General features: G+C 36.4%; 1 protein-coding gene across 1 annotated transcript in view; it reads left to right on the top strand.

Annotated features, from left to right (window-relative positions):
* Positions 1-17598, top strand: part of LONP2 (lon peptidase 2, peroxisomal) — a 40670-nt gene extending 23072 nt beyond the window's left edge. The window contains exons 11-15 of the mRNA XM_035543184.2: positions 614-747; positions 8909-9051; positions 12539-12746; positions 14019-14209; positions 16157-17598. Coding sequence (XP_035399077.1) covers positions 614-747; positions 8909-9051; positions 12539-12746; positions 14019-14209; positions 16157-16378 — 898 coding nt within the window. The 3' untranslated portion in view covers positions 16379-17598. The remainder of the gene's footprint in view (positions 1-613; positions 748-8908; positions 9052-12538; positions 12747-14018; positions 14210-16156) is intronic.
* Positions 17599-17836: the final 238 nt, after the last annotated feature.

Genomic DNA, 17836 nt, shown 5'->3' with positions numbered 1-17836 from the left:
CTAAAAATTGGAATTCATTTTAAAAATTAAAATGCATTTTTAAACAGCTTGTACTAATTAGAACTACTGTTTTAATTGGACAGGAGAACAAAGATACTAATCAGAACATCTTTTGAACTTGAAAGTGACTTGTTTACAATGGAAGAATTGTATTAGTGAATTGATATATTTTATGACCAAGAACAGCATTTTGGCATTTAGTAAATGTTTTTGCCTGACATTTCTTCTTAATTCATAGATTAAAAGAAAATATTCTTTTCTAGTCGGCTCATCTAATTTCAGTGAATTTTATTTTTAACTTAAAAATAGTACTCCCTTTTGATTTTTTTATGCACTTGAGAAGAGTTCAGCATTATTGGAGTATTGTTTAGCATTTCACTGAGGTTGAACTCCAAGCGTTACTCATGTCTTCTTCCCACTCAGTAGTTTTCTTTCCTAACTTCTATCAGCAAACAACAGTTACTTTGATACTAGCACATGACATTTTTTATGTTTATTACAGCAGCCCAAGGTCTCACTGCTTTCTACATTTCATTTTATTAGGATGTATTTTTTAAAAATAAAATGTGTTTACATTCAAAAGAAATCTCTCTTACAATTGTCTCTATGCTAGATACACTAGAGAGGCAGGAGTACGCTCTCTGGATCGAAAGCTGGGAGCTATTTGCAGAGCAGTGGCAGTGAAAGTGGCAGAAGGACAACACAAAGAAACAAAGCCAGATCGTGCTGAAGTGGGTGAAGGAGAAGGTGTGTATTTTTTGCATGTTTTACTAAAAAGGAATCTTCTAACACTGTAGTCACTAGTTAGCTGATTTATCAACATTTTCTTCTTTTTTTGTGCTTCTTGAAGGGTTTTTAAAGTTTTGTGAATAGAGTAACATTGTTATGTATGTTCAAGTAGTGCTGAATTACAGCTTGGGACGCAAATAGAGTGATTTCAGCCTACCAGAGTGGTAACTGAGAAGTACAATGGATCTGTTCCATATCTTAAGTATGCAGTTCTGATTTGTGTATATTTTCATATCTTGTTGGGCTTTTTTATGCAAATCTTTCACTTTTCTCTTTCTTTAATAAAAGGCTAAGCAGTAGCTTTAGTTACTGTAGTTGAAGAGTTAAAGAAACTGGGTTCTGCATGCTCTACCAGCTCAGAACTCAATCACATTGTTTTGCTGTATTCTGAAATAAATGTCTGCTTGAAGACCTCTGAAATTAGGAAGGTTCTTTTTATGCACCTTTGACTGCAACATATCCATCACTTGAGGGGTTAGGGCCATTTGTAAAACTCATTGGTTAGAATAGTATCCTAAGAAATGGTGCTTCAGTGATCTTTAGTGATAAAGATTTAGTATTTTCAATTATTTGTTTGTTTGTTGTTATTCACTGTCTTGAAGAATGGGAAGCTTAGATTTTTCCTTTAGCTCTGCACAGTAGAATTTGATTATTTTACTCTTGACAACTAGTAGAATTTGTATTTGATCCAAACATGTAGTAGCACTTGACGCTTGTCATCTTTATTAAGTTTGTTCTTTCCCATGTATACAGAAGATAGTGACTTCAAATTCCCAGTGATCTGTAAGCTTTGTTGGCAATTGCATCAGTTGAAGGTAGATGAGAAGTGTGAAAGGACAGAATCTCAATCCAAAGCTGAACTTCTAGAATATGGATGGATAGTCTCTAAAATCATCTAGGTTGGAAAAGATCTTTACGATCATCAAGTCCAACCATCAACCTGACCTACTGAGTCCCATCAGTAAACCATGCCCCTTAGTGCTGCTTTAGTCTTAATAAAACCTAGCAAATGGGATGTTGGATGTTTTGTTTGTTTCTTAAAGACTGCAGTGAGTGACTTGACACTTTATGACAAGAAGTACTGTTTTGAAGAACAACTGTGTGCCAAAGGACACCAGAAAGCAAAAACTGCAGAAAGGCTGCTTACTTTTGCTCCAGAATATTCACAAACATAAAATACTAAATAGGTATCTATTGGTTTGATAACAGAATCACAGAATCATCTAGGTTGGAAGAGACCTCCAAGATCATCCAGTCCAACCTCTGACCTAACACTAACAAGTCCTCCACTAAAGCATATCGCTAAGCTCTACATCTAAATGTCTTTTAAAGGCCTCCAGGGGTGGTGACTCAACCACTTCCCTGGGCAGCCCATTCCAATGCCTAACAACCCTTTCAGTAAAGAAGTTCTTCCTAATATCCAACCTAAACCTCCCCTGGCACAACTTTAGCCCATTCCCCCTCGTCCTGTCACCAGGCACGTGGGAGAACAGACCAACCCCCACCTCGCTACAGCCTCCTTTAAGGTACCTGTAGAGAGCGATAAGGTCGCCCCTGAGCCTCCTCTTCTCCAGGCTGAACAGTCCCAGCTCCCTCAGCCGCTCCTGGTAAGACTTGTTCTCCAGACCCCTCACCAGCTTCGTTGCCCTTCTCTGGACTCGCTCAAGCACCTCGATGTCCTTCTTGGACAAGGGCAAGGGGCCCAAAACTGAACACAGTACTCGAGGTGCGGCCTCACCAGAGCCATTGTTGTGAAAGATTCCACAACCAAGCCAATGTGGGGGAAAAAAATACTAGCTTTTTTCCCACAGCTAGAATAAGTTCCGATTGGTATTAGAGGACAAATAGAGAGACTCATTATCTTTTCCTTTAAAATAAGGCAGCTTTCAGGTCTGAATGGTGACCCCTGACTTCAGAGAGTAAAACCTGGAGGAGGAAATATAACTGATATTTGTACGAATACAGTGTTATTAATTAGAAGAGCATATGAAAGAGAGTCTTACTCATAGTAAAAACTCTGTAATTTTTCTCTAGAAATCTGTTTTTTGATGGTCTTTTAGCTTTTCCTTGCTTTTTTCCCCTAAGTTGGTATTCATTTCTGAAAATTAAATCTTCTTTTACATTGTTGAGTTTTCTAAGATCATCATAATGTCTGTGGAAACTGGCTGTAATATCAGAAGTTTGAACTTGGGTCAGTTTAATCAGTGGTTGCTTAACTGGATTCAGCTCAGTTTTGTCTGAAGGCTTAAGGAAGGTAGACTCTCACAGTAGCAATGGTTGTGCATGTGTGAATGACTGTGGTTTAAATTTTCCCATCTACGTGCATACTTGTTATTGTTTTCCATTTAGATTGTATGTATCTTGTCTCTCTTCTTTGTGTTGGATGTTTCTGAAGTCAGATACTGAGTTTGTCAATACTTCATGATACCTGAATTAGCTCTTGAACCAGAATGCTGAGCCTTTAGGCTGTGGTGGCTGTGCTTAATGGCAGCAAGAAAATCAGGTTGTCTTGGCTACTGGGAGTCGTGTTTTTGAAGTATTTCTTTGCACTGAAATATAGTTGTATCTAAAATGTGTTTAAAAGGCCTAATATGATTGCTGAATAAGAAACCTAGTATCATTCTGCTCCTCAAGCCTTCTGATTAAATAGAAGAAAAGTAGCTTCAGAGCACAACTCCTGATACTGTCAGAAGGATCATTTTACTATTAAAGCACAGCACAAAAAGGAACTATATCTCAATCCAGTGAGAGAGGTATTTGCAATGTTAAAATTAGCACTGTACTTGCAACTTAGGAGAGGTATTTACACTGTTAAAATTAGTACTGGATTTGCAACTTACCAAAGCTAAGAGAAAACAGCAGGTTAAGTGATCCAAAAGAGGACGAAATGCTAGGATTTTTGGTTGACACGTGATTTGGAGTAGGCCCAAAAGAAATGGTCTGTGAACAGTTGCCTTTGTGCCTCTGGACTTGAAATTATTCATAATAAGAAGCTGTATTAATAAAAGGGAGTTCAAGGGAAAAGTGGATCTATAGTTAAACTTTGGTGTTACAGAGATGTGTGTAGACTGATGTAGTCAAAATGTGGCTTATTTTGTACTAATGACATACTCATACCTAGCTGTATTTTTAGCAGAGTGTGTCACTTGCTGGGAATGTATGAGAGTGAGACATGTTTTAAAAATATTGTTTAGATTTTAAAACCTGGAAATAATCCCCAAACTCAAATACTTGCAAGTTGACACAAATAATGTAGCCTAAATTTCTTTCTTTGGTTGTATTGTATGTTTTTTTCCTGTTGATGAGTGGACGTGTGCAGTTGTGCATAGAGATGATGAATTTTTATTTCACATAGTTAATGACTCTGGAGGAATACTTAGTCAAGTTGTTGTATCTTAATAGTTTAATTTTAATTTCTATTTTCTAATTTTCTAATTTTTTTTATGTATCTGTATAAAAAGACAATTCAGTTTTGCTTTAAACATCTGTCAGTGACTAATGTGTGATTAAGACTCTGCAGTTAATGCATTTGTACATCACAAGATTTGAATATGAGAGAGTAAGTAAGCTACAAGCTCACCTTGTGGATTCTAACATGCTAAACTATTTTTTGTATCTGATTTGTAGCACATCAGACTAGTAATATTGTGCCTGTGCTGTTTATTCACCTGAGTGCCTTCTGGCTTGTGGCTTTATAATAAAAGGTGAAACAAATGAGGTACTAGAACCACAAATTTTCCATCATTATATTGATTAAATCAGATGATTAAATTAAAGTGGAGCAACTGTTTCCAAGTCTTTGTAAACATGCGGCTTTTGACACTCTTCAGTAGTGGGGTCTCGAAATGCAGAATATCTGCAGTAGCAGAACTGATGCAGGGAGATAAGCTGTCAAGAGATGTTTAGCGCTTTCCAAAAATCTGTGCCTGAAATACACTGGCAGCTTTGTATTGCCTTCCTTGCTCCTTTGATTCCTGAGCTTTATGACAAAGTTGGCAAGTGGAAGAGTGTTAGTTTGCATCAGTCATTGAATTTGTACAGTGAACTTCAGGAAAAGCAAATGGAGTCATTTTTCAGACCTCTCCAGGGAGGCATCCTTGTGTACAGTAACACTACCTGCTATTTTACTGAAACACTATCTGAGGTTTATGAGACACTCATCTAGTGTTTGACACTAAAGAAAATTCCAGGAGTCACAAAAATAGGTGAGACCTTCCTATTTTGGAGCAACTGCCTCAAGACTACAATGCAGTAGCTGGGATCAGATCATGATACAGCAGTTGAAACCCAGAGTGAAAAATGATGTATCTAATTCAGACTTGAAAAGGAGGTTTAGGAAAGTTTATGTTTAGTAACTAAAAGTGATTAATTGAGGATCCTATCTACATTGAAACCAAGGTTTTGAAAATGCTTAAGTATTTCTATAACCCAGTAATGAAACACAGCTTGTTCTACTACCTGGGGATGAAACTACACTTGTTTGTGAGTTTATATGCAAGCATTACTAGTGCTTAACTAAATAAATCGTATGAGGAGCTGAGAAATTTTACATGTTGAAGTTTTCTTCATCTCTTCCAGTTACTTGCTTCCATTATATCTCTAGAAGAAAGCAGCAGTCTTAAATTCCTAAACCTTTGTTTTTGTGCCATGGAATTCCTTTTTAGATGAAATCCTGACATATATAGTAAGTAGTTCATTGTCTGTGTGTTCTTGCAGGAATCCATTTTCTTACAAATCCAGTATTTAAATGCAAGGTTTTGTTTCATTTTGGGAACTGCAGATGTCTGAGGAACATTGTCTCGGTCTTTGCTGAATAGCTGTACTGAGTAGCTGTGAATTTTACTTTCAAGCATTATCTGTTGCTTTGGTTTTTTTTTTTTTTCCCCTTCTTTGACCTAACCAAAAATGTCCTCTTCCTGGAAACTGAAATTTTACTGATTCGTTTTAGATAAATGTGTCGTTTAACTTTTAATATAATTTATGGTCATTCTTCTGCTATAGGTAGGGAAACATGTATATGCCATCATTAATGGAATCTTGATTACTTGTGTCTTTATAGATTCTTCACAGTCAGCAGTAATGTAAAGGTGATGAAATAATACATTTTTTTTCATCAAAGAAAAAGTTAGTGTTTGTAATATATTTGAAACGTGACTTTATGCTTTTACAGCAAATCAGTTTATGTCAGAATTTAGGTTAATATTTTTTAAAAAAAGGATAAAAAAAAGGTTGTCTGGAATTTGTTATTCTTACAAATTATAAAGTGGGGTCTCCCAATTAGATTATATAAGCTCAAAGAAAGAGGTTTTGATTCTTTTAATAGGGCAAGTGGCCTCAAAAATTAACTTACTGATTTGTTTACGAGAAGTCTGTCTGCTTCGGCTGCATACATAGAACGAGGTGAAATATAAGAGCAAGCAGAAATGGGAAATTGTGTTTGTTAGGTAGTAAAATCCTGCTATAGAACAAAAGTAGTTTCTTTTAAGGTCAGTTTTGTTTTTAAAATATGAATTGCAATATCAAATTACGTGGGTTTTAAAGATCTGTAGTACTGAAATTGCAATCTGAGTTGCAGAAATAGCATGCAGGGTTATGTTTCCTAGACTTGTTAGTATTTGTGTATTTAAATTTATTATGTACAGAAATAGTAGTTCAACAAAAATATAGGGACATGCTGGAACAACAGGGGGACCATCTGACTAAGGCAGTGTTTACAATAAAGAAATAGAATTTATGCATTGAGCAATGAGGTGTACAATGGAAAGATTAATGGCTGTTGGATAATAAATATTAGATTTGAGTGCTGAATGAAAGCTGAGTTGGTACTGTTATAGTAATAGCGATGTAGAATATTTTCCCTGAAACTGCATGGACGCATTAGTGAGAATTGCGCTGTAAATAAATTAACTGTAAAAAGGTTTTCTTTATATGCCAGGATTAATAAAAGGGTAGTTTATATCTCATGAAATGAGACATCCGCTTTTCATCCATTCTGAGAATTACTTCTGTAGCACAGAACACCTCTTGATGTTACATTAAATAGATCAGATCATTGATATGTATTTTCCCATAATTGTTTAAAGTCCTGGATCTTCAGTTAATGTGCATGAATTAATATGCAAAGAAAGACAGTTTCTTCATTGAATGGGAAAAAATCAAAGAAAGGAAGCGACTGTAAATAATTTTCCAAAATACACTAAAGAAGGCTTGGAGCTCAGTATACGTTCCTGCATAATAAAGACTTGCTTAAAATTTATCTTAGGTTTGTATATTTGGAGTGGGAAGAAATATCTCTGCTGTATGGATGTGTACAATGCTTTTCTTAATGGCAGCCTCCGGGCAGTGAGGCACCGCTGTAAAGCTCTGCCACAGAACCTTAGAAACATCTGGATTGTTCAAGTATTTTTCATTTCTCTGATAAATGTTTCACTAAAATATTGCTTTGGGCTCTCAAGAAAATGGTAATGAGTCCTTTGCATCTGGATCAAATTCTGTGGGGAAATGACTCCCTGCTTGCCTTCTCCTTCTGTATACAGTCACTGAAGTATATGTACAGTGTAGGCCTACTACAAATGATGTTTAAGTTCTTCAGCTTATTCATGCAAATAAACAGCTGCACAGTCTGATTTGAAACAATTCTGAGGCTTTGATATTTGTATGGTCTGCATTACAGTTCACTTTTGTACAGAAAACACATTTGTATCGAAAAACAAAAATTTTACCACTAAAGAAACAATCGTATGGATAAGCAATACAATCATACTTTAAATGGAGGAAGGAAAGAGCATGCTTTTGAATGCACAAATACTGCTCTAATTGCTTGGTCTCTTCTTAATGACACTTGAGTGTATTGTATTCAAAAGTGTCAGGCTAATTGGGTTTTATAGCCCGTCCTGGAGAGTGCATCACACCTATACATATTTCTGAAGACAAATAATTTGATCTTTGAGGAATGTTTTGCTGCTACTGTTTATTGTTCAAGACACATTCAAATATCCAACAAAAGAGAGGAGCAGAGCCCTGTTAAAGGTTAATATTGCAAGATAAAATCTTGCAGTAGATGAAGTTAATTGTACAGAAATTGTTTGGAGCTTTTCCACTGAGCAAGGACTGTATATGCTGTGAGCCAACTGGGTGTTGGAAAAATGAGGGATGTTGATTTTGTGAATTAAGATTTACATTGAGTAAAGCCGTTATAGTCCTTAGAGACAAGCATTAAAGTAAAAAGTGTAGTGTGAAAATATCTGCTGTGTAGGTAGCCCTAAAGGTGGGCTGTGTTATACTGGGGCTGTGGTTCCCACCGGGGTGGGATGAGCTAGGCTTCCTTCCATGGGAGCTGTCTTCAGCATGACCCGCAAGCACTGGTTTCTGCAGCTGGTCTGTTTGGCGTAGGGGGTGTGCGAGGTTGGGGTATGGAGCCAGGAGGGCAGAGCCATGAGGTGTGATGTCCTTGTTGGATACTACTGAATGAGATGTTAAGGAACAGAATGTGGACTAGCTCTAAGTAATGGATGCAGCTGCATGGCAAAGCAATGTGTGGAAGTCTGGCCAAGATGCACCTACTTTATTTGACAGGGCTTAATTATTCGTCAGAGGCTAAGCATTTAAAATCCTTTTATAAGGAGACCACAGAGAGCACAGTAGCAAACCCCTCCCATCATAAAACAGAACAGTAATTATAGAACTTCCAGTAAGATTTCCACGTTCAGCTCCATTTTCTATATTACACTACATTAAACACGATCACTCCTGCAGTGTTTACTCCTTACACTGTTTTTATGCACAAATCTGACAAAAAGTGCGAAGTCCTAAATGAACTTAATGTATTTTTGCTATTTGGCCTGGCTTAAAACGCATTTGAGCAGGTGAGTTGTATGTCTGTCTGTGGTCTAGACGTAATAGTATCATTGCTGAACTCTTAGAACAAGTTTAGTCTTAATAATTAAATTTGATGCCATATTACCTTTAATTTGACAAGATTTTTGTGAAAGATGCTTTAAACTCGTTTTCATGAACTTTTCTAAATATTTCTTTGAGTGTTGTTTTCTTGTTATGATTTTTCTAATTCCTGTGTCAAGAAAGGCTGCCAGAAATCCTAAAATAGATCTTCTTCTCTTAGATTGCAAAGAACACGTCACTGAAGACACAAAAGCAGAATCCATCAGTGACACGGCTGACCTGGCTCTGCCACCTGAAATGCCAATTTTAATTGATTTCCATGCCTTAAAAGATATCCTGGGGCCACCCATGTATGAAATGGAGGTAACATCCTCAGTTTTTTCTGCTTCACTGTTGTTTCTGTCTATTTCGACTAGTTGACTATTGTATTGCTATTGGCTGAGTTTATACAATGTTAACTTTAAAAAATACGTATTAGAAACAGGACTGTGTTTGTGTTCCACCAAGCATTTTTTCACCTAAAGAATATATATATGTGTTTGTGTGTGTGTATATATATATATGTATACTTTTTTTTTAATTGAGAGCACATAAATAATGTAATGGCATGACTTTCTGTTGGTAAAGATGCCTGCAGCAGTGCTTAAGAATGTGGTAGTGTTTTTTTTTCAGTTCATAACATCTTTGCTTTTGTTTGGGGGATGTTTTTGCGGTCTTGGGAAGGAAGCCAAAATAGAACCCAGGAATCCTGTCTCTGAGGCAGCTTTCTTAAGGACTGTCCCACATACCTCCTTAAAGCCAGTCAGCATTCTTGGGTATTAAAACCACATCACTTTACACCACAGTTCTCAAACATTCTTCAAATTAATGCAACACTTAGCCAGTAAAAATAAATGTTATCGTCAGTCACCTCCAGCCTCCTAGTGTCTGCTTTGCTCCTCAGTAGGCATATTCCAGAATATTTCTTCCATCTGTATGTTCCTACATTTTATGCAAATGCTGTCAATTCAAGTAGTTACTTTGGGGTTCTTTTTTCATCCTTTATGTTGCAATTATTCTCTGCTTTACTTTAGATCCAGGGAAACTGGCCAGGTGTAAGTAGGATATATAAAACTCTGACAGGAATCCAGTTGCTGATGGAACCCTAAACCCTTTTGTTATTTTTTGTTGTTGTTGTTTTCCAGGGAAATAACTTTGTATCTAATATACTTCCAATGACAGTTCATCTGGCCTTTAGGGCTAAAATACTGCAGGATTACTTGTCTCTTTTAAGCTTGAAATGCAGATGCATATAAAGCTGTTATAGTGAATTGAACATAATAATCAAGCCAGTATTCTGATTTCTACAAATGGTGTTTATTAGTTTTGTAAAGGTGCTAAAAACTAAATTAAATTGTGTAAATCTGTGCAAAAGTTCTGGTCACTTCCAACTGTACTCCCCATAAGAGTAGAATTAATTCAAATAAGTATGAAAGATTGTAGGCCAAGAAGTGTATGTGACTTTCCTTAGATGTTCTGACTAGTTTTGAACTTGCTCTGGAGTTGATGATTCTTTTAAATTTGGTAGTGCAGCTGTGTTGACAAATAATTTGTGCTATTTTGTTCTCTTTCTACAGGAAAGTAGTGCAAGTAAAACTTTTAAAGTGTGCTTCTTAACTCCAAATATATAAATGCAGGAGTGCTGGGTTGGTTTGGTTTTTCTTACATGAACAGTTGCCATGAACATGCATATAAGCATTTGATGCTAGCCTATATAACCTGAAATAAGACTGACTGAAGCTTTTGACTTTTATATCGAAGGCTTTTAAAATGTTTCTATATTTAGTAGGCAAATTAAGGAGTGGATACGTAGAAGCAGAGATGAATCCACACAGCATCAATTCCCTGAGCAGTTTAAGATTAATTTTCATGTGCTATTTGCTGCATGTAATAATGAGGAAATATTTTTCAATACACATCCCTCTATAATTTTTCTCAGTGCAAGTTGCTCAGGTAGCCACGTAAGTCCTGTTTTAGTGAATTTTCCCCACTAACCTATAATTCTTTTGATTATTTTTTTTTCAAGTGTCCCCAAGATTCTTCCAAATGAAGAGTATAACTCCCATCTCAATGACAAGAATTTCAGATTGGCTAGTGTTGTTTTTTTCTGGTTTTGTAGTCTGCAGCACACCTCTTTTCTTTCTATACCTAGCCTTTAAAGCTTTGCCTTTGACCTGCATTTTGCCATTTATAATTAGTTGAAATGAAGATACAGTGGAGGCAACCCCTGTGTCAGTACTTGGATGAGACTAAGCAAATAGAACGGAAAACATGATGTGACTTAATTGATTTGTTGTCCTCCAGGGAATACCTTAAAATGAGTGATTCATCTTCTACCTTTTCAGTGCATTGCTTGTATGTTTTCTGCAAAGGTCTCCCAGCAGAAAGGCATGACAGATTACTCAGCTCATACTTGTAGAATTAATTCATTTATCACAAATAAATAATTTTACATGCCACTCTCCAGAACAAATGTTGGAATAAATCACATGTTATGGCTTTGGAAGAATAATCTTGACAACAGTTGAAAGTGTAAAAGACTTGACGAAACATTTCAGCACAGCATGCTTTGGGGGGAAGAGCTTTATGACATGTCCAGCGTGTTTGCAGTACAGTATTTCTCTTTTGACTTGGAATTTAGCATATTTATTTATTTATTTATTTATTTTGTCTTCCTTCAGCCACTAATTCTGCTCAGGTAGCAAAGCACTACTGGCTTTGCATGGAGAATTCATCCATTTCAGAAATGAATCAAATTAATTTCAATTCTGTATTTCAGTAGCAGACAAAATATTTTTAAATGGCCTATTGCTTTACTTTACAAAGGCATATTTGTCTTTGCTCTATGCACTGCCTGACGCAGTAAAAACGCTTCCAGTTTCTGTTCTGCCTTGTAATAAATACCTAACTTGGTAGTTCAGAACATGCTGAATAACTGTATGATCCATCATCGGGGTTTCTTCCACTCCTTGTAGCTCAGGAAAACAAAAGGACTTTCTATAGATTCTAAAACTGTCTTTCACATAAAGGAAAAAAAATTAAAAACTGGAACCTTCATGGAAAATATCCTGCCTCTCTTTTCTTCTCTTAACGCAGGAGACTGGCATCCAGACACTTGCATTGCTCACATCAGTGACTGGACACAGAGCTTAGATAAGGTCATAGTCTTGTATGGAGCAGAGAGCTTGCTTAATTACTTTTAATTACTAATGAAGGCAGTCAGATTCTCCATCCCTTCACATCTAGCCTGCTAGCACACTCAAGTACTTTAATTATTCAAAATTATTTATAAATGTTTGCTATGAACATTTGAAATGAGCGCATGAATCATTGTGTTGTGAGACAGGAGTTCAGGCAATGAAACCACTTTTTAAAAAGCCCAAATGTTAGGGAACATTCAGGCTTAGAATTGATTTTTCATGTAAGTAACAAGAATCAGGACAAATATGACTTAATCCATCTGCTGGAGGTACATAAGCATTCAGTCAGGATTGACTAATACTTGAAGTCCTTTGAAGTGAAAAGAAAGATTCTCATTGAACGGTTGGGGGTGGGGAAGGTTGCAAGAGCGATATATCCAGATGTTTGCCATTGCCTCAAGCTAAGCAGCCACATACAGGTACTAATGCTGTAATTAATGTTTACATGTAGGCAGAATTACTGCTGCATAAAAAAAAGTAAATGAGATCAGACACTTGGGCTTAACCCTTGTGTTTTAATCAGTACAGCTGTTTTGAAGGCAACTATCAAATTGTTTTTACAACAGCTTTGTTAGGACTGTTTCTGAAATTGTTTCCTGTGTTCCTTTCAGGTATCTGAACGCTTAAGCCAGCCAGGAGTGGCCATAGGCTTGGCTTGGACTCCACTAGGGGGAGAGATCATGTTCGTAGAAGCCAGCCGCATGGACGGAGAAGGTCAGCTGACTTTGACTGGTCAACTCGGAGATGTCATGAAGGAGTCGGCACATCTTGCAATTAGCTGGCTGCGCAGCAATGCAAAGAGATACCAGCTGACTAATGGTAGGTAGGGAAAAAATGACAGATGTTCCACAGTCGTATTGCCTTACAGACGTTGTGTGCATCCATTGACCTCTTATTGCAGGAGGTGTGCACATTTAGGAAGTATTAATATCACATGAAAATTAAATGTCCTAAAACATGGTATTTTTTCAGTAATTCAATAGATTGCAGCATTGCTAAATAACAGTAGAAGTTACTCGTACTTGTGGAAATGTAGCAAGTGTTAACAAAGGAAAGGTTTTTCCAGCAATCAGTGCTGCATGGAAGTTGAAATCAGCGCTAGCGTTCCTTGTTGTTTCTTCTGCTGATTTCTGCCCAGCTGAGGTTTTAGTGGCCTTGTGAGCAGGTTTGGTGTAGGCAGAACACGAGTTGTCACTGCAGTCTCCCACTCTGGTCAGTCCCTGCCTGCAACAGCCTGGGATTAGCCTCTGTGCCCAGATGCTTCTGGCAGTCGTGGCAGACATCCTTATGCATTTTTCTACAGCCTTTCCAGCAGCAGTTTTGTGACGCGTGATAGATACTCAAGGCTGTAGTTTTCCTCTAAAATTAAGGTAAAGCTTCTGGTAAAAGTAGGTTTTTATAGTTTGCTTTAATATTTTGAGAATTATTTAGGCTTATATGGTAACTGTTGAAGTGCAGTGAAATAGGAATTTCATCCATATTAGTTTTAGCTCTTCTTATCTTCTTTGAACCTCCCAAGATTTCTGGAAACATGCTTTGTAGTTTGATCATTGTCTGAATAGTCAAATGATAGCTAAATAATTGTCTGCCATCTATCATTATTTATAGAAGTTTAAATAGATTTAAAAAAAAATATCTTGAACATAGAAAATGCTGCTAGCGTTAACAGTGTAAACTAGAAAGGTAAACATATACACAGTTATGTCCTATAGGTGAAGTAATGTGAAAAGATGTAAATGAGAGATCTACTTTATTATATTAATACTGCTTTTTTTTTTTAAGAGAGCTGCTTTTGTGTGGTATGTTCTCTGAAAATTTATATTTATGGTTTGGGACATAAAACTAAAAAACTGTGTGTAGGAATTCCTTAGTCTCTACATTAATCCCTACTCTGAATTTCCCAAGACATGCAAATGAGTTATGTCCCCTCGCCCCCCCTCCAGTACCTATGCAATATAGTGTTGTTTTTTTCAGCACAGTTTAAAAAAATAGTGGTAAGACTTTTAGTTCTCCGGCGGCCTTTCAGAATAAAGACCAGGAACAAAATGGGTTTAGATTTTTCACATTCAAACCATTCTTTTTTTCTTTCAGCTTCTGGAAGTTTTGATCTCCTTGACAACACTGACATCCATCTGCACTTCCCAGCTGGAGCTGTCACAAAAGATGGACCATCTGCTGGCGTTACCATAGTAACCTGCCTTGCTTCTCTCTTCAGTGGGCGGCTGGTGTGTTCAGATGTAGCCATGACAGGAGAAATCACACTAAGAGGCCTTGTTCTTCCAGTATGTATTGCTTGAGAAAAGAGCTAAGTTGTATTAATTCTCCATATTGTAGGTGTAAAGTCTGTTTCTAGCCATTTACAAAAGCACTGTCTTGCTGGATCATTCCCTTAGCAGCAATCCAGGCTCTTTTGGTGTAATTGTAAGAGGCTGATGGAAGCCAGCCTAGGCTAGTGCTGTATACTCATGTGTCTGCTTTGCATTTAATGTTAAAAATGGCCTTGATGCTGTTTTCAGGAAGTGCACATTGTTAGCATGTCTAGTTAGAAGGGAAACCTAGAAATCCTAAAATTCAAGATAGTTCCAAGATAAATATATTGCAATTTCAGAACATGTTACCTAAAACTATTAGTACAAAAGTATCTCTGGTTTGACTGAAAAGTTGGGTTTTTTGTTTTGAGCGCTCACGGTAACTTCATATAGGTTACTCTCAAAATTCTCTATGTATTTTTAGACTCTTATATGTTGTTACTTATGTGTAGTTTAGCTGAATGATGTTCCCATAAAGCTCGTTGAAAGCATATGAGGGCTAAGGGAACTTTCAGCAAATATAATTTTAGTTTTAAGTATCAAATGGAGACCGGCATAATTGATTAGAACAGATATAGATGATTTATCATCATCTCATACCAAATAATGGACAAAGGAAGGATGAGGTTGGAAAACAGTATTCTGTTTCATGCAGTAGAGTAAACCAGAGCTAACATAATTTAAAGTAACGGACTGGAAGGCTCTCAGAAGTAGTGTTCTGGTGGCAGTTAGACTGACAAGATTGCCTGTTGTTCAAGGCTCTGGTGAAAAATAAACAACTGCCTTAACTCTGATTTGGTTTAAGTTTGCTGAGCTTTCCGAATAAATTGCTTTTATTGCACCAGTGACCAAATATTGCCTATTGTTTAAGGTAGGTGCAGAAAGTACTTGTCTGTACTAAATCATTTTTTATAAATGACTCTTACCTTCTTTCTGAATGTTGGCTAGGATCTATTATTAGTAATTTTAATTCATGCGAGCATGCCAGTAACTGTATCTGCTGCCTGAAAGAAAGCAATGTGGTCAGTATGCAGTAGCAGTGTCCAGAGTAGACTGTGATCACCCTGAGGATTTATGGCTCTCTGTTACTTTGATTTGCAGAAGCCTAAATAGTACTTTTTGCTATAACATGAGGCTTTCCTTTCCTCTAAAGCATCATAAAAGTACAGGCTTCTTCTGTAAGATGGTCTTAAAATAGGATTTGAAAAAAGTTTATGGGGAAGAAACTACAGCTGTGACTAAAAGAAAAACTAATTTTAAAACCATCTTTACATGTGATTACAAACTCAAAACAGGTAGCTTATTGAAGTGATGCTTACTTTCCTAGAGCAAAGCCATCTTTGCACGTTTGGGGTACAGGTTTGCATTTTCTTTTGTTTAACTCAAGTTATTTGTTCTGTAGCATTGCATCTGTAAGTTTTTTTCCCCCTCTCCCCTTCTAATGCTGCCTTTATTTTGAAAAACTTTTGTTCTTAGGTAGGCATAGGATTTCAGCATGCCGTAAGAGAAAAAAAATGCATTAAAGCCACCTTTATTTAGAAAATTTCTGAAAATGGATGACTTTTCAACTTTTGATACTTGTACCTGCATTCCTAGACGAATTTTTAATCCAGAGAGATTTTTTCCTTCTGTTATTAACTGTTATGGAAAAAGAGTGCTGTAGCATAACATATTTGGAACTAGATGATCTTTAAAGTTCCTTGCAATCCAAACCATTAATATATTTCCCTTGTTAAGCACATAATGAGGTAAAACTACTGCTAAATTTTTAATTACTTCACTAAATGATTGGGGGAAGGAGAACCTCATTAAAATGTAACTCCTGCTGTGACTTCTAAATTTGTTACAATAATTACTTTATGAGAGTAGCATCATAGGTTGTTTTTTTCATACATATATATATAATCTTTTCCTCATTAGGTTGGGGGAATTAAAGACAAAGTCCTGGCAGCACACCGAGCTGGACTGAAGAGAATTATCATTCCTCAAAGAAATGAAAAAGATCTTGAAGAAATTGCAGTGAACGTACGGCAAGATTTGACTTTTATTATGGCAAGCTGTCTGGATGAAGTTCTTAATGCAGCTTTTGATGGAGGATTTTCAGTTAAGCCCAGAGTTGAGCGTTTGAATAGTAAACTTTAAGTAGACAGGCTGAGATTAACTTCTATATCAAGTTTTAATAGAGATCAGTAACTATCAAGTATAAATACAAGGTACACTTGATTGTTTAAATGTGGGTGTAAGTGCAATCAAAATAAAAAAAATTACTTTAGCAGTTAACAACCCAAAACTGCATTTTATGGGCATGTGCTACTACAAAGAATCTTGGGGGGGAAAAAAAAAACTTATTTCTTCATAGTGGGTTTCAAGTATAAGAAAGCTGAAGTTCTTGAGAAATATTTGCTTACTTTATCTGGTATGTATTTATAGAAACGTCAACAGCTGATTATATCCGTAAAGGGGGAAAAAACCCCTAGACAGGGAATAGTATGCAATTTGTGTATTCAGAGGCCACAAACTGCAGCAAATGCTGCCTAGCAAGAGGAGCTAATAGAGATGGGATGTCACCCTGATTTGATGCAGTTTTCTTACTTAGGAAATAGCATTGAAGCAATATACTAAGGAGCAGTGGCATCACAGAAAAAACATTTTTTGAAATTTAAAAAAATACTTAAAGGATTTAACCAGATACAATATAGTCTAAATTAAGTTAGTAAATCCTTTCAGCACTCACAAGAGTTGTAGTCTGTAGCAATATCAATGTAGATATCATTTTTCAAACCTAAATACAGGAATGCATTAACTTTTGTCTAGGAAGGGAGATAATGCACTAAGGTTCACATATGCAAAGTTGTACTTACAGCACTGGAAGTAGGTGGAGTGTACCTGAAAACTTCATGAGAAAGACTGAGCATGGTAACATTTTGGAGGGACAAAGTACATGTCCTTAATTCTTACCCAATACAGAACTAGGAATATTGATTCTGGGATGCTTGTTTAGACTCTAAAATTAAATCAATTTAAGCAATGTCAAGAAGACTACTGGATAGTTAAATTGCATTAGGTAACGCACACTGTGAATAATGTAAGGTTTCAGAAAGTGTGTCAGTATCCTATCTGAGCTGATAGCTTTGTGTCTTATTTTCCCTTGAATGCTAGAGAATATAGAAATTTAACCTTATGTAAGCTACAATTCTTGAGTTTTTCACTGTTTTACACTAGGGTCAAGCACAAGAGAAAACCCAGTATCATAGTCTGTTCTTGCTCATTAATCCTGAAACAAACTCAAGTGTGCTTATGAAATGCAAATTGTATCAGTTACAAAAGCCTCTTAAAAAGCAACCAATAAATCAAAATTAGTAGCTTGTTTTGCTTTAATTTCCATAGATACAAACAAAGCTGATTTACCTATTTACCTGGAACGTAACAGTAATTGTATTAATAAATTCAGTGGGTATTTCTGCACCTGACTTACAAGATCTCAAAACTTTCACAGAAGACTTCATCTAATAAAACATTTTTAAAAAAAACTTTTAGTCCTTTAAGAATTAATTACACTCTAAAGTCATTCACTAGCTAAGTTCCAAGGGTAAGAGGCAA

The sequence above is a fragment of the Cygnus atratus genome, chromosome 12, assembly GCF_013377495.2.
Source record: "Cygnus atratus isolate AKBS03 ecotype Queensland, Australia chromosome 12, CAtr_DNAZoo_HiC_assembly, whole genome shotgun sequence".
NCBI classification, from domain to species: domain Eukaryota; kingdom Metazoa; phylum Chordata; class Aves; order Anseriformes; family Anatidae; genus Cygnus; species Cygnus atratus.
The sequence above is the reverse complement of the archived record's forward strand: the minus strand, read 5'-3'. Positions and strand labels throughout refer to the sequence as shown.